Genomic DNA, 25,514 nt, shown 5'->3' on the forward strand with positions numbered 1-25,514 from the left:
CAGGTGTGCCTTGTAAAAAGTTAATTTGTGGAATTTATTTCCTTCTTAATGCGTTTGAGCCAATCAGTTGTGTTGTGACAAGGTAGGGGTGGTATACAGAAGATAACCCTATTTGGTAAAAGTTAACTGCACCTCAGATTGCAGCCCAAATAAATGCTTCACAGAGTTCAAGTAACAGACACATCTCAACATCAACTGTTCAGAGGAGACTGCGTGAATCAGGCCTTCATGGTCGAATTGCTGTGAAAAACCAACCATTCTGCAGCGATACACCATCTCATCTGGTTTGCCCTTAGGGGGTATATCATTTGTTTTTTAACAGGACAATGACCCAACACAGCTCCAGGCTGTGTAAGGGCTATTTTAACAAGAAGGAGAGTGATGGAGTACTGCATCAGATGACCTGGCCTCCACAATCACCCGACCTCAACCCAATTGAGATGGTTTGGAATGAGTTGGACCGCAGAGTGGAGGAAAAGCAGCCAACAAGTGCTCAGCACATGTGGGAACTCCTTCTATAATGTTGAAAAATCATTCCAGGTGAAGCTGGTTGAGATAATGCCAAGAGTGTGCAAAGTTGTCATCAAGGCAAAGGGTGGCTACTTTGAAGAATCTAAAATATAAAATATATTTTGATTTGTTGAACACTTTTTTGGTTACTACATGATTCCATATGTGTTATTTCATAGTTTTGATGTATTCACAATTATTCTACAGTGTAGAAAATAGTAAAAATAAAGAAAAACCCTTGAATGTGTAGGTGTGTCCAAACTTTTGACTGGTTCTGTATGTTTCCTATTTTTCAGGTCGAATACAATGTGCTATTATTTTTGTCATGTACACATCAGTTATGTTGCAAGCATGATTAACTATTTTTAGTCACAATATTCAAAACGATTAACTTTTACAATAATTAGCATTTTTTGATTTTACAAAATATAACTCTTTCGGTCTCTATAAAAACAGTAACAACCACAAAGTTCAGTCATGAACTTATAACATCTGGAGCAAATACATTTACCACAACCCTACATTTTAAAAGTTGTCCAGATTGACCCCCAAAATATGCTCAGCAAAGAATGGGTATGAAGTCATTGGTTTAGACCATCTATATATAAATTAGAACTTCATAGCAGCCAACCAGGGTCGAGTGGTGAAACCCCTACTGACATCATTGGACATCATTGGACTATGGCTCATCATATAGACAGGATTGCATCTCCAGTTTAAGTGCAACTTGATTTAAAGCAGCTATGGAAAGCCTAGCAATTAGCCCACATGCAAATTTATACAGAATTGGATTCAATTGCCTGCATATTCTGGATCTTATGTTCGTTTGAGATTTCAACCAGTAGGCTAAGAGCTGACAGACTGGAGGACAGGCATTAGAGAAACAACAAACCACAGACATACTGTGCACAGGTGCCATTTATAGAGGTCTAAAGCTGAGGGTCATAATAATCCTGCAGCAACAGGAAATGTGAATTATTATGTGGATTATAATTAATGGACATTTCTGTAGGGGTTGATCCATTTTCAAATGACAAACTCCCGAATACATTTTACAACTCAAACACACTACAAGTTTTACATTTTCTACATTGCCGGAAAGTTCTCCTGCAACAGGGTGATCAAATTAAGATCCTACATCTGTACTCGAAGTGCTCCCAAGTGGCGCAGTGGTCTAAGGCACTGCATCTCAGTGTAAGAGGTGTCACGACAGTCCCTGGTTCCTCTCTACTATGTAAAGAGCTTTGAGTACCAGTATCCAGGCTGTATCACATCTGGCCGTGATTGGGAGTCCCATAGGGCGGTGCACAATTGGCTCAGCATTGTCTGGGTTTGGCCAGGGTATGCCGTCATTGTAAATAAGAATTTGTTCTTAAATAACTTGCTTAGTTAAATGTAAATTTAAAAACACTGATGAAGGGTGCATTTGTAAATTCACTCTGGAGTATGGAACACCGTTTGGGTCTTTGTGTGTCAAAAAATATACACGGTCAAATAAGCTTTAACACAATTCATTATGGAATGTTTGTTGTGTGTGCTGAATTTGCACGTGCAAGCCAAGCGCCACCATTACGACCACTGTCAAAGCTGTACAATACTGCGTTGGTAATAAGTCATTATTTGTTCGACCGAATGGGAAAACGTCTGTGTGAGCATTTCAAATTAGATCAGGATCAAAAGAGCAGGATCAAAAATGTTTGCAAATATCTTTGATACATCTGTTATTAGCAACTTCTGGGGTAGCTAGCTAGCTTTAGCTTGGTACCTAGCTAGCACCAATGCAATAGTATTGTTTGACACGTCAAATAATGTTATTTGACGTGTATCTTTTTTGACACGCAAAGACTCAAACGGCGTTCCATCCTGGAGTGCCAGAGAACGCTCAAACCATTAGTACTAGTTATTATGAAAATCAAATTCAACAATAGCAATACTGTTTTCATTTCGACTTTTGCTTTAAAAAGCAGCTCAAACAAAACATGTAAAATGAAATATAGCCATTGAATTCTACCATGAAAATATACTGTGCTTTATAGGAAAATAATGCGCACTCTAGAATGCCCTTCAAGCCAATCGGAAAGGATCCTTTTCACCACCATTTAACTGAATCAAATCCCGGGTATATTTAAATGTTGTTGGCGAATAAAGGTGATTCTGATATTCATGTGTTCAGGAGTGATAAGAGGGGATCTCCTTTAGAGCAGTGTCATAGATGACTGTTGTTGTTAAAAGAGAGGAGAACACAAGGACATCACATCTGCATGAAACAAACACCTATGGTCAGTTATAGATTTTAGACTCAGTATTTTTGCATGTTATTTTTTCTTTTACATCTGTCTACTGTGAGCAATGTAAATCGATAGATCTGTGACCCTATGGGTGACAACTGCTGTACATTAGTGCTGAGATCAACAGCTTAACAGACAAGCTAAAAACTCAATACTGGTACAGTAGTATAGGTCCATATCATGCTAGATGGGGCAGAGACTGTGGGAGGAGGTGGTGGATCAAGGATCAATGGGTTGTGTACAGTACATAATGATGGTGAGATCAGAGCCTGCATTTATAGCTGATAATGCTGATCTAGGATCAGATCCCCCCCTGTATATAATACTATGATCTAAATGGCAAATCCTAGATCAGCACTACTACTCTGAGGCTGCAGCCCAATTCAGATCTTTTCTCCACTAATTGGTATTTTGACCAATCACATCTTTTCACATCAGACATTTTTCAGAGCTGATCTAATTGGTCAAAATAGCAATTAGTGAAAAAATGCTCCGAATTTGGCTACATGTGAAAATGCAGTTTGAGACTATGAATACGGATCCTGTGTAGATGGTGATCTGCGATGCTGGCCTGGAGGTGAATTCAGTTTGTCCTCTCTGTTCCGAACAGAGACAGGAAGAAGGAGAAGATGTAGATAATATCTAGGTAGATGTTGAGAGTGGCAAAGACGTATTCTTCTGGACTTATTGTGTAGCGCTTGTTCCCCATCAGAAGCTGTGTGTCAAACGCCAAGAACTAAACAGAGAAGCAAACAATTGAAGCGTTAGTACAGTCGTGGCCAAAAGTTTTGAGAATGAAACAAATATTAATTTCCACAAAGTTTGCTGCTTCAGTGTCTTTAGATATTTTTGTCAGATGTTTCTATGGAATACTGAAGTATAATTACAAGCATTTCATAAGTGTCAAAGGCTTTTATTGACAATTACATGAAGTTGATGCAAAGAGTCAATATTTGCAGTGTTGACCCTTCTTTTTCAAGACCTCTGCAATCCACCCTGGCATGCTGTCAATTAACTTCTGGGCCACATCCTGACTGATGGCAGCCCATTCTTGCATAATCAATGCTTGAAGTTTGTCAGAATTTGTGGGTTTTTGTTTGTCCACCCGCCTCTTGAGGATTGACCTCAAGTTCTCAATGGGATTAAAGTCTGGAGAGTTTCCTGGCCATGGACCCAAAATAACGATGTTTTGTTCCCCGAGCCACGTAGTTATCACTTTTGCCTTATGGCAAGGTGCTCCATCATGCTGGAAAAGGCATTGTTCATCACCAAACTGTTCCTGGATGGTTGGGAGAAGTTGCTCTCGGAGGATGTGTTGGTACCATTCTTTATTCATGGCTGTGTTCTTAGGCAAAATTGAGTGAGCCCACTCCCTTGGTTGAGAAGCAACCCCACACATGAATGGTCTCAGGATGCTTTACTGTTGGCATGACACAGGACTGATGGTAGCAATCACCTTGTCTTCTCCGGACAAGCTTTTTTCCGGATGCCCCAAACAATCGGAAAGGGGATTCATCAGAGAAAATGAATTTACTCCAGTCCTCAGCAGTCCAATCCCTGTACCTTTTGCAGAATATCAGTCTGTCCCTGATGTTTTTCCTGGAGAGAAGTGGCTTTGCTGCCCTTCTTGACACCAGGCAATCCTCCAAAAGCCTTTGCCTCACTGTGCGTGCAGATGCACTCACACCTGCATGCTGCCATTCCTGAGCAAGCGCTGTACTGGTGGTGCCCCGATCCCGCAGCTGAATCAACTTTAGGAGACGGTCCTGGCGCTTGCTGGACTTTCTTGGGCGCCCTGAAGCCTTCTTCACAACAAATGAACCACTCTCCTTGAAGTTCTTGATGATCCGATAAATGGTTGATTTAGGTGCAATCTTAATGGCAGCAATATCTTTGCCTGTCAAGCCCTTTTTGTGCAAAGCAATGACGACGGCACATGTTTCCTTGCAGCTAACCATGGTTTACAGAGGAAGAACAATGATTCCAAGCACCACCCTCCTTTTGAAGCTTCCAGTCTGTTATTCAAACTCAATCAGCATGACAGAGTGATCTCCAGCCTTGTCCTCGTCAACACTCACACCTGTGTTAACAAGAGAATCACTGACATGATGTCAGCTGATCCTTTTGTGGCAGGGCTGAAATACAGTGGAAATGTTTTGGGGGATTCAGTTCAATTGCATGGCAAAAAGGGACTTTGCAATGAATTGCAATTCATCTGATCACTCTTCATAACATTCTGGAGTATATGCAAATTGCCATCATACAAACTGAGGCAGCAGACTTTGTGAAAATTAATATTTGTGTCATTCTCAAAACGTTTGGCCATGACTGTACATCTCTCTTTGATAGTTGTCATTGATAGACTGTGTAGTAAATCAGACTATATCGGTTTTACACTTACCATGGTAAACAGTAACGCTCCCAAGACACCATAGACACCATGCACCCAGGGCACCTGCAGCACATGACATGTGATATTATATCTGTGAAATATCATATCCAACACATTCAATTAGATCTGACCCAGCTATAGGCTTGGTAGAGACCTCTAGTTCCTCATGTTAGTCTCCATCTGCATTAACTTATTCATCTAATTCATTATATAGGTTCTGATTAGGGTAGTTTAACTTCTTACTATGTATAGCACTTTGATTAGCAGTCTTCCTGTATGACAATGTGCTCTACAAATAAAGTGTATTATTATCTTACATATCCGTAGGGCAGGGCGATGGCCAAGACCAGTCCAGACACCATCATGACCATGCAGAAGGTAAACAATACGCCTTGGCATGAGGTCACGTCAAACTGAATAGGACAGAAGGGAAGATAGGAGAGAAAAGAGAAGGTAACTTGATCACGAGTTAAAAATAACAACTTAGAACAATTTGTTTATTCATAGTAGCTTTCTTTTAAATTGTAGAAGTTCCTTTTTCACTGGAGGAACGTTCAGGCAGACTGACCTTAGTTTGGAAGCTGACGAGAGTGACGGTTAAACAGACCATAGCAGTAATACCCAGACACATCACCACTGACTTGGTGTTGTAATAACTATTAAAGGGGAAATATATGTTAGAGAAATGATTTGACAAGTATTTAGTTAGTAAGAAATGACATACTAAAATGGTTATCATACAGTAATAACATTTGAATGACTTATTTTGGTAAATCTACAACAGTGCAACAGTGATATGGTGACATATCGTAAGTCCCTGTTAGTAAGACCATGTATATCTTTGGCATAACTGATTTACACTGACACAGTTTCATGCATGGCTGCCCAACCCTCTTCCTGGAGATCTACATTCCTTTCAGTACAACCCTAATTTAGTATACCTGATTAGCTCACCAAGACCTTAACTAGCTGGATTTAATATTACATTAGCAGTTTACCTGGCTGCAAAAAACATCATACTAGCCATATCAGTCTGAAGAAGCAGGCATTCAAAGCATAGTGGACAAGACAGACACAGTGAGAAGTAAAACAGAGGCAAACCAACTAGACACAGCTATGAAAGACTATACCTGGATAGCATCCCTGTCATATAGGAGAGAGACAGGGTCTGCAAGAGGAGAGATTACAAAGTAAAGAGACATTACTGAGAAAACCTATTGTAGGTTACACTCAAAGGAAAAGTATGTGAGTCTGAATTATGTGAAGTATTGTCTTTAGACAATGTGTATAAAAGTATATAAATGTTATTGTTTCAAACACTACATGATACTTACAAAGACGGCGAGCAGGATCAAATTCCATGGAAACTGTCTCCTATCGGAAATACAAATAAAACAAAGTAAGTACTGTCGTTACATTCAGCTAAAATGATACATTCTCTATTATCGTAATAACTGAAGTTGCATTAACCACACACATTAAAGTGTTAAACCCACCTTGGTCCAGGACAGCAGACGAGTGTAATGTATGTGACAAAGAATACAGCACTGCGTAAAGAAATAAAACATATATTTTAGTACTTTCAGAATGAAATCAACATGGTAATGATGTACACAAGATCAAAGCTGTGACTTACTAAGAAGCCCAGTACCATCCAGGGTTGGACTGAATGTAGTTCTTCACTGGCTCACTGATGAAGGAAGCACAAAGAATTGTAAATATGCGATGTTTGTGTAACGGCTATCATGGTGAATGGATGACCAAAACGCAGACGGGATATGAATGCTCATCTTTCTATTTAATTAGAATAAAATGAACACGGAAAACAAGAAAACAAAAAACGACAAACCGACAGTTTTACAGGCTATGTACTTACATACAGCAGTGCAAAATCAACAACCCATAAACCCAAGTGAAAATCACACACCTAATATATGACTCCCAATCAGGAACAACGATAACTAGCTGTCCCTGATCGGGAGCCACACAGACCAACATAGAAACCCCCCCCTCAAGGTGCATACCCCGAATGCACCTAAAAAGAAACAACAAAAATCCCCAATACCCCAACAAAATACCCCCTAAACAATAAGGGAGGGAAGGGAGGGTGGCTGCCGTCAACGATGGCACTAGTGCTACACCCCCCCTCCCCAACCCACCTATCCTGGAGGTGGCTCTGGTTCCGGCCTACTGCCCTCCAGACTGTAGGCAGACTCATTGGGTTCCGGGTCGTAGACAGACTCACTCTGTTGTGGATTGTGGGTAGACTCTTTCAGTTCCAGGTCGCAGGCATACTCCTTCCAGTCAACGCTGTAGGCCGACTGATTTAGTTCATAGTTAATTATATTTAGTTCCGGATTGTCGACAGACTCAACCGGTTCCGGGTTGCGGGCAGACTCAACCTGAGGACACTCTGGACGAGGCACTGTTGCCGGACACTCTGGACGAGGCACTGTTGCCGGACACTCTGGACGAGGCACTGTAAGCTTGATGCCTGGGGATGGTAGTGGAGGTACCAGCCTGGGGACACGCACCTCAAGGCTAGTGCGAGGAGCGGGAACAGGCTGATTAGGACTAGGCTGACTCACTGGAAGCTTGATACGTGGTGCTGGTACTGGACGTGCCAGACTAGAGGTTCGCACTTCCGGGTCAGCACGAGAGGCGGGAACTGGAACAACTGGGCCATGGAGGCGCACAGGTGGCCTTGATCACACCTCCTGCACAACCCGTCCTGGCTGGATGGAACTAGCAGCCCTGTACGAGCGGAGTGCTGGTACAGGGCGAACTGGGTTGTGCAGGGGCATGATGGTTACCGTGCGTAGAGCGGGAGCAGGGTAGCCTGGTCCTAGGAGGTGTACCGACAACCAGACGCGCTGCGCAGGCATCCTCCTACCAGGCTGGATGCCCACTCGCACGGCATCTGCGAGGGGCTGGAATAACTCGCACTGGACTGTGCGTGCGTATGGGCGAGATCGTGCGCACTTCTTCAAAACACGGCGCCCTCCACTCCATACGTTTCTTCCTATAAGCACGGGTAGCTGGCTTAGGGCTCATCCTTGACCCAGCCAAACTACCCGTGTGCCCCCCCCAAAACATTTCTTGGGGGTGCCTCTCGTGCTTCTCCCTCAGCGCGTACATAGCCTCATATTGACGCCTCTCCGCCTTGGCCTCCTCTATCTCTTCCCTTGGGCGACGGTATTCCCCAGCCTGGTGCCAAGGTCCTGCCCCGTCCAGAATCTCCTCCCAAGTCCATCTCTCACTATAGTCCATGTATTCCGTCTGCTGCTCCTTTTTCCGCTGCTTGGTCTTTGTTTGGTGGGTTGTTCTGTAACGGCTATCGTGGTGAATGGATGACCAAAACGCAGACAGGATATGAATGCTCATCTTTCTATTTAATTAGAATAAAATGAACACGGAAAACAAGAAACGACAAACCGACAGTTTTACAGGCTATGTACTTACATACAGCAGTGCAAAATCAACAACCCACAAACCCAAGTGAAAAACACACACCTAATATATGAATCCCAATCAGGAACAACGATAACCAGCTGTGCCTGATCGGGAGACACACAGACCAACATAGAAACATACAACCCAGAACAAACATACACAGACATCTTCTGCCACGTCCTGACCAAAATACTACACAACTACACCCTCTGCTGGTCAGAACGTGACAGTTTGTCCATTTCCCTCAAAGTATTTGGTATATGTGTTTTCTTATTTTTATATTAAACGTTCCATATGAGTCATCTCAAAACTTGCAGCTTCCTATCTAGTTCCTGTGAATGGTTAATGTCTGGTTCACAGAGTGATAGAACATTTCTGAATGGTTCATGTCTGGTTCACAGAGTGATAGAGCATTACTGAATGGTTCATGTCTGGTTCACAGAGTGATGGAGCATTACTGAATGGTTCATGTCTGGTTCACAGAGTGATGGAGCATTACTGAATGGTTCATGTCTGGTTCACAGAGTGATGGAGGATTACTGAATGGTTCATGTCTGGTTCACAGAGTGATGGAGCATTACTGTATCAAAGTGTAGGACTTCTGACCAGGCCTGACCAGATAGAACTATTGAAAGGTGAAAAGTAGCATCCATATTCAGAGGTATTAGAAGACTTACCAGAATGTGAAGAGAGCCACTATGGAAAGAGTGACAAGAAGTTGGATCATCAAGATGGAGTAAACCTAAAAGGAGGTACCAAAAAAACACAACTGTGGTTAAAGCTGAAGGATGGGTCTGGAGAAATGTAACCACTATGACAGTCATAGACAGAGCTATGGATGCAAGGACTGACCATGCAAGATATCAAAAGGATAGTTTTAAGCATATTTTGAGGTTTTATAGTAGTAGTTGTTTTCATTTACAATGCTTACAAATGTTGGAGGAAAACAAGGTTATATTTTGGGCTCTGATGATGATATTTTAGATTCTTCAAAGTAGCCACCCTTTGCCTTGATGACAGCTTTGCACAATCTTGGCATTATCTCAACCAGATTCACCTGGAATGCTTTTCCAACAGTCTTGAAGGAGTTCCCACATATGCTGAGCACTTGTTGGCTGCTTTTCCTTCACGCAGGGGTCCAACTCATCCCAAACCATCTCAATTGGTTTGAGGTTGGGTGATTGTGGAGGCCAGATCCTCTGATGCAGCACTCCATCACTCTCCTTCTTGTTAAAATAGCCCTTACACAGCCTTGAGGTGTGTTGTGTCATTGTGCAGTTGAAAAACAAATGATTGTCTCACTAAGCGCAAACCAGATGGGATGGCGTATCGCTGCAGAATGGTGTGGTAGCCATACTGGTTAAGTGTAAGTTGAATTCTAAATAAATCATTGACACTGTCATCAGTAAAGCACCCCCAGACCATCACACCTCCTCCTCTATGCTTCATGGTGGGATCCACACATGCGGAGATCATCCGTTCACCTACTCTGCGTCTCACAAAGACACGGTGGTTGAAACCAAAAATCTCAAATTTGGACTCATCAGACCAAAGGACTGATTTCCACCGGTCTAGTGTCCATTGCTCATGTTTCTTGGACCAAGCAAGTCTCCTTTTCTTATTGCTGTCCTTTAGTAGTGGTTTCTTTGCAGCAATTCGACCATGAAGGCCTGATTCACGCAGTCTCCTCTGAACAGGTGATGTTGAGATGTGTCTGTTACTTGAACTCTGTGAAGCATTTATTTGGGCTGCAATCTGAGGTGCAGTTAATTCTAATGAACTTATCGTCTACAGCAGAGGTAACTCTGGGTCTTCCTTTCCTGTGGTGGTCCTCATGAGAGCCAGTTTCAGCATAGCGCTTGATGGTTTTTGAGACTGCACTTGAAGACACTTTCAAAGTTCTTGACATTTTCTGGAATGACTGACCTTCATGTCTTAAAGTAATGATGGACTGTCATTTCTCTTTGCTTATTTGAGCTGTTCTTGCCATAATATGGACTTGGTCTTTTACCAAATAGGGCTATCTTCTGTACTATCTTCTGTATACCACCCCTACCTTGTCACAACACAACTGATTGGCTCAATTGCATTAAGGAAAGAAATTCCATAAATTAACTTTTAACAAGGCACACCTGTTAATTGAAATGCATTCCTGTAGACAATTTGGCCTTTCTAGGGAGTTTTTCCTAGCCACCGTGCTTCTACACCTGCATTGCCTGCTGTTTGGGGTTTTAGGCTGGGTTTCTGTACAGCACTTTGAGATATCAGCTGATGTAAGAAGGGCTATATAAATACATTTGATTTGATTTCAGGTGACTACCTCATGAAGCTGGTTGAGAGAATGCCAAGAGTGTGCAAAGCTGTCATCAAGGCAAATGGTGGCTATTTGAAGAATCTCAAATATAAAATATATTTTGATTTGTTTAACACTTTTTTGGTTACTACATGATTCCATATGTGTTATGTCATAGTTGATGTCTTCACCATTATTCTACAATGTAGAAAATAGTAATAATAAAGAACAACTCTGGAATAAGTAGGTGTGTCCAAACGTTTTTGCCATCTTGGCACTCCTCAATTGTAAAAAATATTTTAGAAGCTATAGAAATGCATTTATTAATGACTACACTCGTCTTTGACACGTTTATTCTATTACAGACACCTTAATGCATACTTTTAAATTATATTATGTATGCTAAACACAAAAATGTTTTATGAATAAATATATACAAACATTATCCTTAAAGTATTTATTTTAGAGACTACTAATGTTACTGTCCACATTAGAACAAAACAGTACTGAAATACATGTCATTTTGTCATTCAAACATGTAATTGAAATACTGTAGAATTCTATTCATTCCTATGGAGGACTGCTCCTACTAGGATGTGCCAATATGGCCCGCCGGTGGCTAATACATAGCATCGGCAATCCAGGGTTTATATACGTCATTGGTAGTAATGTGGTAGTAATATCTTTAATTATCGCCTACCTTGCGGATAAAGATCCGCCGGATGTTTTTATCACTCCAGCTGAATTCTGTTAGCATTTCCCCGTCACTAGGATAAGCCCCACTGTAACAGGGGCTGCCGCTGAGGCCTGCTGGCAAGTTCAACACACACACACACACACACACACACACACAGTAAAGGGCCAGTTATTTTTCTCACTTTCAATAATAGAGAGGGGTGGAGATATGGCGGTTGTTTTTGCGACACTGACATACCTTTCTCACTTGTGCCAGTGGCCTCCTCATAGGTGGGAGGGGCCGGTGGCCCTCCAGCTTCTTCACTTGAAGTGCCATACTGCTTCTCTCCTGCTTCAGCAGCCTTGTTCGCGACTGAAAGCTGGGGGTAAATAACATAAGATCCCCAATCAGGACTAAATAGCTGTCTGTAAATACTTTTTAATAATTGACAGAGAATTCTTGAGCCAATCTAACCAACTAAGAAGTGATACTTGATCTGAAATTAGCCCCAACTTGTGAATCCAAGTTCATTGTACTTGCTTTGAAAATGTACATTTTTTAACAACAACAAAAACAATCCACATTCTAAGCAGAAAACCCAAATAATTTGCATTCACAATTTGAGGTGAATTTGACATTTTATCTGATTCTCTGATTGCTGACTGTAAGATGTGGACTGAGATCAGTTCTTAGATGAGCCCTCTAATGTAGCATAGCTCCAGAACCCCAGACTGTTCCAGAATCAGTGAATTAGACATTACACAACACTGTCCAGATGGCTTATCTGGCCCTGAGCTAATGTACCAAAGAATATGAATATCCATCTCCTGTCTCTCTGTACCTCCATATTTCCTGCATAGAAATATAATTAGCAGACTTATGAGCTAATTTACAGTAATTCATATAAGTAGGCTAAATATATTTCCATGATTTCATCAGCCTCCAGTCAACATATAACAGCCACAGTTCAGATTTGACATTTAGCACTTGGCTGTGAGAGAAATAGCAATGTGAGAAAGAGAAGTAGTACGCATCTGGAGTGAAGGTAGTGACGCAGGCTAAACACTACCTTTTCTCTATCGCCATACAATCTAGTTTATAGCTGTCATTTTATTTGCCTCTATTCATTCTCTGATGACAATACTATGATCTGCCGCGGAACAGACTTTGCATCATTACTGAGCAACACAATGAGATGAGCTCCTCAATAGAGGCACATGAGAGGCTGGCAGAGACAGACACACAGCCTATGTACATGTTGCCACAATGACTACAGAAGACTCTGGACCAAACGCATTAAAAAGGAAAGAAGCCAAGAAACTTATTTTACTATATTTTTGCAGCAGAATGAGCATGGAATGAATAGAGCATAGAATGATATCTGTAGGATGTATCTGTAAGGCCCTTACCTTGCCCTGGGTCATAATGGCTGTGTTTGGTGTCTGCAGCAGATACTACCAGGGTTTATTTATCTCTCTGCTCCAGTCAAAGAAGCTCTGCTTTCCTTTTGTTATTGTATCCTCTTGTATGTATCCTTGTTGCCCAGATGTACTTGCAGTCAAACTGAAAGGACCGACACTAGGTCGCTCTCTGCTGTTGCTTCTCTTAGATTAAATCCTTTTTGATGCTGCAGCGTCTTAATCCAACAGCCACGCAGTTAGGATTCTCACAGACCCCCCCCCCCTTACCCAAAAAGGAACATTCTAGCAACATCCAGGTGAAGCAGCAGTCCTGTGGGAAGATTGGACTGTACCAATACGCTTGGCAAAAAGGGGGGGCTACAGATGTTGTATCATTGTGTGAGTCAAGTGAGGATAGGGCCAGAGAGAACTGGAATATTTGGTCTGCAGTAAAAAAATATATATAGGATGACGTAGATGGTATTACATGTTCTGGAAGTTGCGTTGACTCTTTACATCCCTGTCAGAAGCAGTTAGGCTATAAATAAAAACAGCATTCATATTCTTCTGCAGTAACTTAAGAGCAAGAAAAAAAAGTTTAAAATGGTCTATTTTTAGGTAATGCAATGATTCAGCATTCTACATTTCATTCCTGAACGACTACTACATTCATGAAAATACTAGAATCTCCTACTTGTAAAACAATGTAAGACTGTAGAATATGCCTTGATGTTATCTATGTGGAGTATGACAAATCAGTCGAACAACATCATCAATGCAATTCAAAGGACCACAAAATGGCAGAGGGTATTAAAATCTTATTTATTCGATATTTATAACATGTCCTGTTTTACTGAAGGTCCTGGAGGACAAGGATTTAAGAATAAGGCAAGTACCAATGCCTCTCCAATATGTATTCAGCCCCATACAAGTTCTGTTTCTATAACAGCTATTTAAAAAAAGGAAATGATCTGATATTGGTCCACAACAAACGATTCATAATATATTTTCCTTACACTGACAATGTGTAATGTCAATTGATTGCAAAGTTGCTTTTTTCATAACAGCCGAAACTGAATTGATACACTGAAGTATCAAGTTATGGGATATTAGAGTGGGTGATATTTCTGCCGGAGCAAGCAGCTGTGCTAGAGATGGAAGCCTTGTTCTGCCCTGGCTGAGAGGTTCACCCTGAACAACGCTAGAGATGGAAGCCTTGTTCTGCCCTGGCTGAGAGGTTCACCCTGAACAACGCTAGAGATGGAAGCCTTGTTCTGCCCTGGCTGAGAGGTTCACCCTGAACAACGCTAGTGATGGAAGCCTTGTTCTGCCCTGGCTGAGAGATACATCCTGAACAACGCTAGTGATGGAAGCCTTGTTCTGCCCTGGCTGAGAGATACACCCTGAACAACGCTAGAGATGGAAGCCTTGTTCTGCCCTGGCTGAGAGGTACACCCTGAACAACGCTAGTGATGGAAGCCTTGCTCTGCCCTGGCTGAGAGGTTCACCCTGAACAACGCTAGTGATGGAAGCCTTGTTCTGCCCTGGCTGAGAGGTTCACCCTGAACAACGCTAGTGATGGAAGCCTTGTTCTGCCCTGGCTGAGAGGTTCACCCTGAACAACGCTAGTGATGGAAGCCTTGTTCTGCCCTGGCTGAGAGGTACACCCTGAACAACGCTAGTGATGGAAGCCTTGTTCTGCCCTGGCTGAGAGGTTCACCCTGAACAACGCTAGAGATGGAAGCCTTGTTCTGCCCTGGTTGAGAGGTACACCCTGAACAACGCTAGTGATGGAAGCCTTGTTCTGCCCTGGCTGAGAGGTTCACCCTGAACAACGCTAGTGATGGAAGCCTTGTTCTGCCCTGGCTGAGAGGTTCACCCTGAACAACGCTAGTGATGGAAGCCTTGTTCTGCCCTGGCTGAGAGGTACACCCTGAACAACGCTAGTGATGGATGCAGACTGCCACATAGTAAATCCAAAGAAACTCATTTTCTTCATATACGCAACAATCTAACAATATATTTGCTAGTCTTAACAAAATGAAAACAAATGAATATCAGGAAATCTTGCAACAAAAAATATATACCTTACCAACACCAGATTATTTTAAATCATTGTCTTATATTAGCAACTCCTATGTTGATTAAGCTTCAATTTTCAGTCATACAAAAGTTGTTCAGTTCCCAAACAGGTCATCATCTCTGTAAACAAAGCAGTAAGTGTATTCCTAGTCCTTCACCTCCATGGCATTGCCCAATGTTGGGACAGTTCAGTTTTCTGAATCTAAATGTCATACATCTCCCTCTCCTTTGGGCCCATCCAGTCTGAGATCCACATCGTTCCTTCCCAGTGTAAAGAGACTGACCACAGCCAAGAGTGCAGCTAGCATCAAAACAGCACAACCACCAAACATATGCCTGGTTCCACTACCCCCCTCGCCCCCTCCGGTCCCCGACACCTCCCTGTGGAGCGCCAGCAGCCCCAGGCAGGCCGTCAGGTGAAGGGGCAGCCTGAACCAGGCCAGCACCCCGGCCCTCTTCTCCTCTGGGATCACCCTCCCCTGGAGGAAGCTGACAGCAGGGAAGTAGAGGCCACTGGCCAGCTCCAGCATCAGGAAGGCCAGCAGGGACTCGCGGGGTCTGGGCTGGCCCGGGGCAGTGGAGAAGATGAGCATGAAGAAGGAGAAAAAGGCGAGCAGCATGGAAAAGCAGAGGAGGTGACCAGGCTGGAGGCGGTAGCAGGTGGAGGTGGCCAGGCGGTAGAGCAGGGACCCCGCCATACTGGCTGCCATCAGGCAGGAGAAGACCATGCCCAGCGGGGGGCCATAGGGGTCCAGGACGGGGGTCCACAGGAAGATGAATATATAGAGGACACTCTCAAATAGAGCCTGGACTCCTCCTAGCAGCATCACCCGTCTGTCTGATAAGAGACAGCGGAGGCCTTCCTGACAGCTGCGCCAGAACCGGGCCTGCGCAGAAGCCCGGGCCAGAGGTGCTGAACTAGAAGGACCGAGCAAGGGTGTCTTGTTGTCCCCTTCCAGGCTTCCATCCTTCTCCTCCAGGCCCCAATCAGTCAGCACCACCCAGCCACAGGCCCCCAGGCAGGGCACGGCCAGGAGGAAGGGTGCCACAGGCCCCAGGTGGAGCCACTCAGCCAGCATGTTAGCCACCAGCCCAGCCCCCACCGCCAGCCCGTGGTTCCAGCTAGCAGCCTTGGTGAAGGTACTGGGGATCCATTCTTTAGGGAAGTCGTGGATGTCAACATGTCGGTGCACGTACCAGGCCTGGAAGGCTGTGGAGAGCAAAGAGGTGGACAGGCCTCCTAGCACGCGACCCAGGATCAGGACAAAGTAGTCACGGGACAGCTTGGTGAGGCAACAGGCTGAGTAGGCCACGCAGAAGAGCAGGCAGGTCCGTCTCCGCCCCAGGACCTGAATTCATTAATACACATTTTAAATACATAGTTACCTCAGTCATAGCAGTTCAACAATATATACATTGTAAAAAAATCTAACGCAGTGTTTTCCAATCCTGGTCCTGGGGACCTAAAGGGGTGCACATTATGGTTTTTGCCCTAGCACTAACAAACTTGATTAAACTAATCATCAAGTCTTTGATTATTTGAATCAGGTGTGTTAGTGCTAGGGCAAAAACAATACTGCGTAGCCCTTTGGGTCCCCAGGACCAGGATTGGGAAACAATGGTTTAAGGACTTATTTTTATTGGCTCTCGGATCATCGGTTCTCAGACCAACAGGCTCCGAGAGAGCTTCTACCACCAGGCCATTAAACTGCTGAACGGCTAACGCTAGCTGTCTACCTGCTCAGACCTGCACCTTAAAGACTATTTACATGGACTCTCCACACAGCCAACCCTGACACACAAGCACACACAGTCAATGCTGCTGTTCCATTTCTATACTATTTTACTCAATTGCCCACCCAAGACACTATTGACTTCATATTTGTAAATAGTCACACTTGACATAGCACATTCATAATTTATACTGTATATCAATTTTATTACTACAATGCATACTACTTTCTTCTAGTACTTGTTATTTTTAAAATTTGGATTATATTGATACTGCACTGTTGAAGGAGCTTGCAAGTAGGCATTACACTGCACCATATACCTGCAGTAAACCGTGTACTTGATGAATAAACTTAGATCATTTTAATTTGATTTATTTACATTGTGGTCCTGGTTATTGTTACCTGAGGAAGCCAGCTAGCCACGGGGGCAAACAGCACACAGGAGGCCAGGCCAACGACATACAGGATGGCTATCTGGGACTCCAGGAAGCTGTAATGGCGGTAGAGCTTGTAGAGGTATGGCCCCTGCAGCCAGTCAGCCGACAAGGCTAAGAGGTAGCCTCGGAGGAACAAGGTCTGGAACCTACGGAAGGCAGGGTTGGTGCCCATGGCAGAGGGGGTGGGTTGAGGTGGGGTGAAGCGACGTGCCGTTAGCTCCAGACAGACACACAGCACCAGTAGCACCACCATGGCCAGGTAGACTGTCACCAACATGATGGGTTTGTCAAGGGTTACTGTTAGGGGCGGGGAGGTCTCTTCACCCGTCTTATCCGTTGTGGCTCAGTCAAAGGCTGCGGAGACAGAGACTCTATTACTAACGGCACCATAAAGACAGTGAATATCTACCAACATAAATAACTTAAAGCCAAGTTATGTAAACGTGGCGTCCATACTAGCTATCTAAAGAAGATGTTTGCTTAGGGGTGTCATCTCATCTGGATACTGCTGCATGAGATGACTACAAATCAAATCAAAGTTTATTGGTCGTGTACACAGATTTGCAGGTGTTATGCCACCTTTACGTCATGTCGGAAACTCGGGACCTCCGAGTTAAAATGAATGTAAGTTATTTGCGTAGAGCTTCCCATTGGTTGATTCTGATACCTCCCAAGTGGGAAACTTTGGATCATCCCACTCTCCAGCCAAGGTTAGCAAGTCAGAGATTTCAGAGTTTCCAACATGACGTGAACGAGGCATTATAGCAGTTACAGCAAAATACTTTCCTTGTTTGATAGTTTCAAAGGCTTAAAATCAAACTAAAGATCTGGCAGGTAGCAACCTCCTTGGATACCAATGTACATTTTGTACCAAAAGATAGCTAAACAGCTAGCATTAAGCTTGGCAGATAATATTAGTAGCTCTGATCCAGGCCAATATGTACGGATGACTTTCTTCAACAGCCTGCATCTTTCCATTCATCCCACAGAGGATTTTGTTACTAGAGTGCTGACTAAAAGCCGATTTATGCTTGATCCGCGAAATGTGGTCCAGAGGCTCCTTACGGAGGGTGTGACGCGATTACGGAGCCAGGGGCACACTCGGATAGCCAGGGGCACACTCGGATAGCCAGGGGCACACTCGGATAGCCAGGGGCACACTCGGATAGCCAGGGGCACACTCCAACATAATTTACAAACGAAGCATGTGTGTTTAGTGAGTCCGCCAAATCAGAGGCAGTAGGGATTACCAGGGATGTTCTCTTGAGAAGTGTGTGAATTGGATACATTTCCTGTCCTGCTAAGAATTCAAAATGTAACGAGTACTTTTGGGTGTCACGGAAAATGTTGAGAAAAAAGTACATTATTTTCTTTAGGAATATAAAAGTTCTGAAAAGTAGAAATTACAGATACCAATAAAAACTTACTTAAGTAGTACTTTAAAGTATGTTTTACTGAAGTACTTGACACCACTGGCCCCGAATCACTGAGTGGTGTGGTGCAGACCAACTTATTGGATGAATATGACAGCGCCCTGAAGTGCAAGAAGTTTGAACGCTCTGACTTCTGCCGAGACCGCATCGCTGTAAATGCTAGATGTTGGATTGACCATGAAATCAGCTAGAACATTTCTCTGTATGCGCAAACTGTTTCTCCAAAAGAAAAAATAAGAGAGTTGAGCGTTGGATCTGCACCACAAGATGCAGCAATGAATGTCTATTCCATTCTGGATGCATTCACGTGCATTTTGCATCTGACGCATGTGCATGGGTGAACCACAGCTATTTTGGCAGCATACAGAGAACATTTTGTCAGCACTCCAGTAATATCTTTACTTTGGTGAGTAACAAAAGTTTATTGAAGCCTGTTTACTAAACAAAATCGTGAAAAAAAGTCCTATATGGAGGGGTGAATAGAGCTCGCCAGCTTGGTGTATTAAAACCCCGAAATGAGTTACCTCTGGTTCGTTCAGCCATCAATATGAAGTGCTGAGTGATTAACCAACATTTGGTTGTTTTTTGTTATTAAACAACTAATTGAGTGACATCAGTTCAATTACTCCATTTAGTTTGTGGTTTTTTTGTGAGCCCAACGTGCCATTTCTCTAGAGACAAATCTAATCATTGATGACAGAAATCAAGTCAATAACTATGTGGGACTCTGGGCTGAAGGGAGTTTTCATTAAGGAGGCTTCATTAAAAAATATTCAACCTACTTCAGCAAAGAAACGTGGTAATTAACTACAATGACCATAATCCATTGCGCCTGTTTTTCCAGGCTCAGACTGAGATGGATGGTTAGATACACACAGACCACATAAGATAGACATGTACACAAGGACAAGAGAGAGGGATAGAGACTGTTCGTGAAAGTATGCCTTACCTACTTTGAAGAACTAGTCAAATTTTTTCGTCAGCCATCTTTGCAGCATGCTTAGGCAGGCAAGCCTAGCTAAATAGGATGACTAAAGACAGTTCAGTATGGAAGACACAGAGAACGTTGTCTGGCTTCTACTGCCTGAGCAGAGATGAGATGATGACTTTAAGGAATTAAAAATAATGTAGTAATCAAATAAAAACTAAGTAAGATACACAACTGAAATATTTTATTATTTCGGTATAGTATGAAGCACGGCTCATCATAATGTCTGGAACGGAGCGAATGGAATGGCATCAAACCATGTGTTTGATACCATTCCACTGATTCCGCTGCAGCCATTACCACAAGCCCGTCCTCCCCAATTAAGGTGCCACCAACCTCCTGTGGTTTGAAGATAAGCTAAAACTGCTTCTCCAATAGAAATCCCCGATCACACTTGTAGGCGATGGCATGGCGACGTTGGCTAGCTAAGCTCACGTGTAGAAACACGTCATCTGGGCGAACAGTCGTCTCGCGCTGAACTGCGGATGAGCAGGCCGTCAAATCAAAGACACTCCTTCAATATAAAGGTGTTTTTGACCAAAATAAAAACATGTCAGTTTGTCACCTTCACGAGTTTGGAGTAATAACATGTTCAACTACTTAAGACATCGGCTCAAATCTAAGTTGTGTCTTAGATTTTGAGAAAATGAACAACTAAGGAAGAATGTTACTTCTCTCACTGACTTCTAAAACCACAAACCCCGGCCTTGTCTGTTTGGTCTGTTTCGCAAGTGTTCCCAGAAGTCTTGCGCTGTTGCGCCTCTGGGTTTAGAAACTCTGTGCTTATATGTTTTGTTATACGAGATAATATCAGTCAGTTAACATGACCTTTATGAATTATGAAGCCTTTGTGCTTTTTTAAAATTACATAAATGCTTCTAAATTCACAAAAAAAGTGATGTTAACTGATGAAGATTATCGCATAAAACAAAATGTATAACAAGCCTGTGTTCACCACTGACCTTATTTTCACCGTTTATCCAAAAACCTTACAAAACACCATTTAAATCAAATCAAAGTTTATTTGTCACGTGCGCTGAATACAACAGGTGTAGACCTTACAGTGAAATGCTTACTTACAGGCTCTAACCAATAGTACAAAAAAGGTGTTAGGTGAACAATAGGTAAGTAAAGAAATAAAACAACAGTAAAAAGACAGGCTATATGCAGTAGCGAGGCTATAAAAGTAGCGAGGTTACATACAGACACCGGTTAGTCAGGCTGATTGACGTAGTATGTACATGTAGATATGGTTAAAGTGACTATGCATATATATATATGATGAACAGAGAGTAGCAGTAGCGTAAAGAGGGGTTGGCGGGTGGCGGGACACAATGCAGATAGCCCAGTTAGCCAATGTGCGGGAGCACTGGTTGTTCGGCCCAATTGAGGTAGTATGTACATGAATGTATAGTTAAAGTGACTATGCATATAAGATAAAGAGAGAGTAGCAGCAGCGTAAAAAGAGGGGTGTGGGGGGCACACAATGCAAATAGTCCGGGTAGCCATTTGATTACCTGTTCAGGAATCTTATGGCTTGGGGGTAAAAACTGTTGAGAAGCCTGTTTGTCCTAGACTTGGCACTCAGGTACCGCTTGCGGTAGTAGAGAGAACAGTTTATGACTAGGGTGGCTGGAATCTTTGGGGGAATAGGTTTTGTCGTGCCCTCTTCACGACTGTCTTGGTGTGCTTGGACCATGTTAGTTTGTTGGTGATGTGGACACCAAGGAACTTGAAGCTCTCAACCTGCTCCACTGCAGCCCCGTCGATGAGAATGGGGGCATGCTCGGTCCTCTTTTTCCTGTAGTCCACAATCATCTCCTTTGTCTTGATCATGTTGAGGGAGAGGTTGTTATTCTGGCACCACACGGCCAGGTCTGACCTCCTCCCTATAGGCTGTCTCGTCGTTGTCGGTGATCAGGCCTACCACTGTTGTGTCATCAGCAACTTAATGATGGTGTTGGAGTCGTGCCTGGCTGTGCAGTCATGAGTGAACAGGGAGTACAGGAGGGGACTGAGCATGCACCCCTGAGGGGCCCCTGGGTTGAGGATCAGTGTGGCGGATGTGTTGTTACCTACCCTTACCACCTGAGGATGGCCCGTCAGGAAGTCCAGGATCCAGTTGCAGAGGGAGGTGTTTAGTCCCAGGGTCCTTAGCTTATTGATGAGCTTTGAGGGCACTATGGTGTTGAACGCTGAGCTGTAGTCAATGAATAGCATTCTGACATAGGTGTTCCTTTTGTCCAGGTGGGAAAGGGCAGTGTGGAGTGCAATAGAGATTGCATCATCTGTTAGAGCGGTATGCAAATTGGAGTGGGTCTAGGGTTTCTGGGATAATGGTGTTGATGTGAGCCATGACCAGCCTTTCGAAGCACTTCATGGCTACAGACGTGAGTGCTACTGGTCAGTAGTCATTTAGACAGGTTACCTTAGTGTTCTTGGAGATATCTATCTGACTCATTGTTCCATCTGTGCTACATCTTTCCATTAAGAGAAGTAGTAATGATGGCTTTTTGTAGGCACTAACTTTGCAATGGTTAGTTGGATGGCTAACCTAGTCAAATGGCTAACCCAGACTATTTGCATTGACCCCCTCTTTACACCACTGCTACTCTCTGTTGCCATCGATGCATAGTCACTTTAATAACTCTACCTACATGTACATACTACCTCAACTAACCGGTGCCCCCGGTGCCCCCTGGTGCCCCGCACCTTGACTCTGTATCTGTAACCCACTGTATATAGTCTCACTATTGTTATTTCACTGCTGCTCTTTAATTACTTGTTACTTTTATTTCTTATTCTTATCCATATTTTTTTAAACTGCATTGTTGGTTAGGGGCTTGTAAGTAAGCATTTCACTGTAAGGTCTACACCTGTTGTATTCTGCGCATGTGACAAATACAATTAGATATTTCACTGGAAGTATAAATGTGAAGTATCAGGTGAGAGAAGAATTCTGGCTGACATTACCTACATTTTCTCATAGATGAATCATTTGATCTCAATACAGTTTTCTGTTCCCAAAAGTAGAATCTGTTAATAAGAACAGAGTGGAGTTTTGTAGATTTACTTTTTGCCCAAGTTAAATAAAACTGCATTGTTTAGAAGGAGTACAAGTTATTGCACATACATACTTCAGTAGGCGTTCCCCAGCGGAAATAAGCAAATACATGCTAGAACGCGCAAGAGGATCTTGCTAGTTCGTTCTTGTCCTGCCCACTATGACTCATTTATGGTGCAAGACTCCAGGATTTTTGGAGTCGACTCCAAATCCGACTCCTGTGATTGGAGTCGACTCCCAAAACACACACACGGATGCGCACAAACATACACACCATCTCATTATTTCAGTCCTAGTAGGAAGACTACATTTGCGTTCTAGAGGACTGATATGAGCATGAGGCTGCCCATTTTGTTTGAATATATAGGGTGATGTGTAGAAACTAGAATATTTCAGCTGTGTGCAGCCTCGACGGATCCCATGGGAAGCGGCGCACTCTATTCTGATGAAGCTATTATTTGCCATGTTCTAGCCCTATTCGGACGGATATTACTACTAGAGACGTTGGTTTTGTAATTATTATCCAAGCATGTGCGTTATTCCAGAGGCCAATTCACACAGGATTAGTTTGTCCAAACTTCCCCCTGTAATTATTATTATTTCAAATGTACTCTTATGACGGGAGCCTGGAGGTTTTTCAATTGGTAACGTGCAGATATTTCATTAATTTCAACGTCGTGTCCACACGATAATACGCTACACTGATAACTCGTGCTTGGCTGCCAAATGTATAGGTCTCCCCATAATATTTAAATGTATGAAGTGTGATGATTTTAGCGATCCAGCCATGTACACGTTATTCCCAATGCCCCACATCCTGCTGATTTGAGCTACTGAACCGTATTTCCACTTGACTGTGTTTACGGATGAGAAAGTGAACTTGCCATTGCCAAAATGTTTAGCGGGGATGCGACTTTGCGATCCACTGCCTAGGACAGGTCTCTCCAACCCTGTTCGTAGAGAGCTACCATCATGTAGGTTTTCACTTCAAAACTAATCTAGCGCACCTGATTCAATAATTAGCTGGTTTATAAACTTAATCGGGTTAGTTCCAACTGGCGTTGGAGCAGAAGCCTACAGAAAGGTTGGTAGCTCTCCAGGAACAGGGTTGGAGAGCGCTGACCTAGGACATCAACAGCCAGCCAGGGTTTCATTAAATAAACTCATTTAGGCCTAATTAAACTGATGCATTTGGCTATGTTCAACTTAAATGGCACTATCAAGAATAGTTTAGCCATACTCATTGATAGCCTAATATATAGCCTACTTTAATATACTTTTGGTGAATTTAGAAGGCATTACCAAGATACAGACTGAGCACGGTTGTGACTTTCTCTCTGCCTGCTCCTCTTTCCCTCCGTTATGAAAAACGCTAGTGTGTCTGGTCTGTTGCGTGTAGAATATCTCAGCCTTTTCATTGATAAGCCCTACTTTAGTAACTAGCGCGAGACATTACAAAGCCAGTAAATTGCGATAACTTACCATACATCTGTTGTTTACCGATGCACGGTTCTGCCCCCCCCATCTCTCTCCCTCGCTCTTTCTTCGCTGTGAAAGATTCGAGAGTTTGTGTTCTCGAAGTAGCCTACGGAAAATAGTTTCATCCGTTGCAAAAAATACAGAATGGTAGGAAGTCGGAATAGAAGCTTGACACCCAGAAATAGAAGTCGAGGAATCTTTTGGAGTCGACTCCCCTCCACTAGTTCCCATTGGAAACGAAAGGCTGTGGTCTATATTGGGTTCATTCTAAAAACTATTTGGATGTATGGCGCTGAAGGAAGCTCAACCCGCACGTAACCCAATGGACCAGAACTATATACAGTTAGCGAGCTATCTCGCTCACCATAATCCTTTTTGTATTATGCTAGCTACCGAAACTTGTCAAACAACCTGACTGATATGCTTACCATCTTGTTTGATACCTGCTCCATGCCACTTTAAAATTAAAGTAGGGTTTAAAGTTATTTAACTACGAGGAAGAAGAGGAGATAGCTCCGACAATCCGTGTTCTACAACGTCCTAATTTCAGCACCTATTTCCGGGTTCTGATTTCAGTTTCACCAGTTGGGGGCAGCCTTTCTTTTTCTATCCCGATTGTGCATGACTTCTCCATCTCTGCACTGGCAGTAGGGTCGTTACCACAGTCATAAACCTTTATACAATTTATCTTCTTAAAATGTGATTTTAAACCTAACCTTAACCACACTAATAACCTTATGGCTAACCCTATCCTTAAATTAAGTGCAAAAAGCACATGTTTGTTGTCATGAATTTTTACGATATAGCCATTTTTTACTTTGTGTGTGTGGTAACTACTGGAAACCTTGCAGTTGCCCAATATTGGACTTAAGGAGCCTAACGTTACACATTTTTTACATTTTTATATTTTAGTCATTTAGCAGACGCTCTTATACAGTAGTGAATGCATACATTTCATACATTTTTTTTTTTTTTACACCTTCCAAGGACATTCTTATACTGTTTAAAGGGTGAATTGGCTCTGGAAGCCAAAACAGTCAAATACTCCATCTAAACGTGAAGCGATTATCAATTGCAGTACAGTTATAGAAACATAAATCCCTTTACTTTCATATCAATTCAAAATAATCTCACAAATGCAAAATACAAATTTACTGGACACTGTTTTAACTGGTTTTACCACAGTTGCAGCCAATGGTATGTTTCAGTGACATCAAGTTTGTTGCGTATGTCAGTGTTCAAAGAAGAAGATAGTTAATTCCCATAGGTAGTCTACTCTTTATTCT

At 42.9% G+C, this 25,514-nt stretch overlaps 2 protein-coding genes across 7 annotated transcripts; both read right to left on the reverse strand.

Annotated features, from left to right (window-relative positions):
* Nucleotides 1-827: 827 nt before the first annotated feature.
* LOC115165522 (protein lifeguard 2-like) lies at nucleotides 828-13,509 on the reverse strand. 2 transcript variants are annotated; one of them, XM_029718709.1, is made up of 12 exons: nucleotides 13,022-13,509; nucleotides 11,871-11,991; nucleotides 11,637-11,743; nucleotides 9,321-9,385; nucleotides 6,827-6,880; nucleotides 6,687-6,737; nucleotides 6,525-6,564; nucleotides 6,321-6,358; nucleotides 5,759-5,846; nucleotides 5,508-5,603; nucleotides 5,200-5,253; nucleotides 828-3,534 (listed from the first exon to the last, which is right to left on the reverse strand). In XM_029718709.1, exons 1-12 carry the CDS (start codon nucleotides 13,034-13,036, stop codon nucleotides 3,382-3,384), a joined length of 882 nt encoding a protein of 293 aa, XP_029574569.1. In that variant the 5' UTR covers nucleotides 13,037-13,509; the 3' UTR covers nucleotides 828-3,381. The 2 variants fall into 2 exon arrangements, with proteins under 2 accessions (XP_029574569.1, XP_029574568.1); XM_029718708.1 differs by having other exon boundaries at nucleotides 11,637-11,746; nucleotides 13,022-13,506.
* Nucleotides 13,510-13,815: 306 nt separating this feature from the next.
* Nucleotides 13,816-24,806, reverse strand: LOC115165521 (molybdate-anion transporter). 5 transcript variants are annotated; one of them, XM_029718705.1, is made up of 4 exons: nucleotides 20,022-20,164; nucleotides 19,647-19,715; nucleotides 17,230-17,618; nucleotides 13,816-16,443 (listed from the first exon to the last, which is right to left on the reverse strand). In XM_029718705.1, the coding sequence occupies exons 3-4, from the start codon at nucleotides 17,539-17,541 to the stop codon at nucleotides 15,304-15,306; spliced, it is 1,452 nt and encodes a 483-aa protein (XP_029574565.1). In that variant the 5' UTR covers nucleotides 17,542-17,618; nucleotides 19,647-19,715; nucleotides 20,022-20,164; the 3' UTR covers nucleotides 13,816-15,303. The 5 variants fall into 5 exon arrangements, with proteins under 5 accessions (XP_029574565.1, XP_029574563.1, XP_029574567.1 ...); XM_029718703.1 differs by lacking the exons at nucleotides 19,647-19,715; nucleotides 20,022-20,164 and adding an exon at nucleotides 24,657-24,806; XM_029718707.1 differs by lacking the exons at nucleotides 19,647-19,715; nucleotides 20,022-20,164 and adding an exon at nucleotides 24,232-24,639.
* Nucleotides 24,807-25,514: the final 708 nt, after the last annotated feature.

This window comes from Salmo trutta, chromosome 28, assembly GCF_901001165.1.
Source record: "Salmo trutta chromosome 28, fSalTru1.1, whole genome shotgun sequence".
Classification (NCBI taxonomy): Eukaryota; Metazoa; Chordata; class Actinopteri; order Salmoniformes; family Salmonidae; genus Salmo; species Salmo trutta.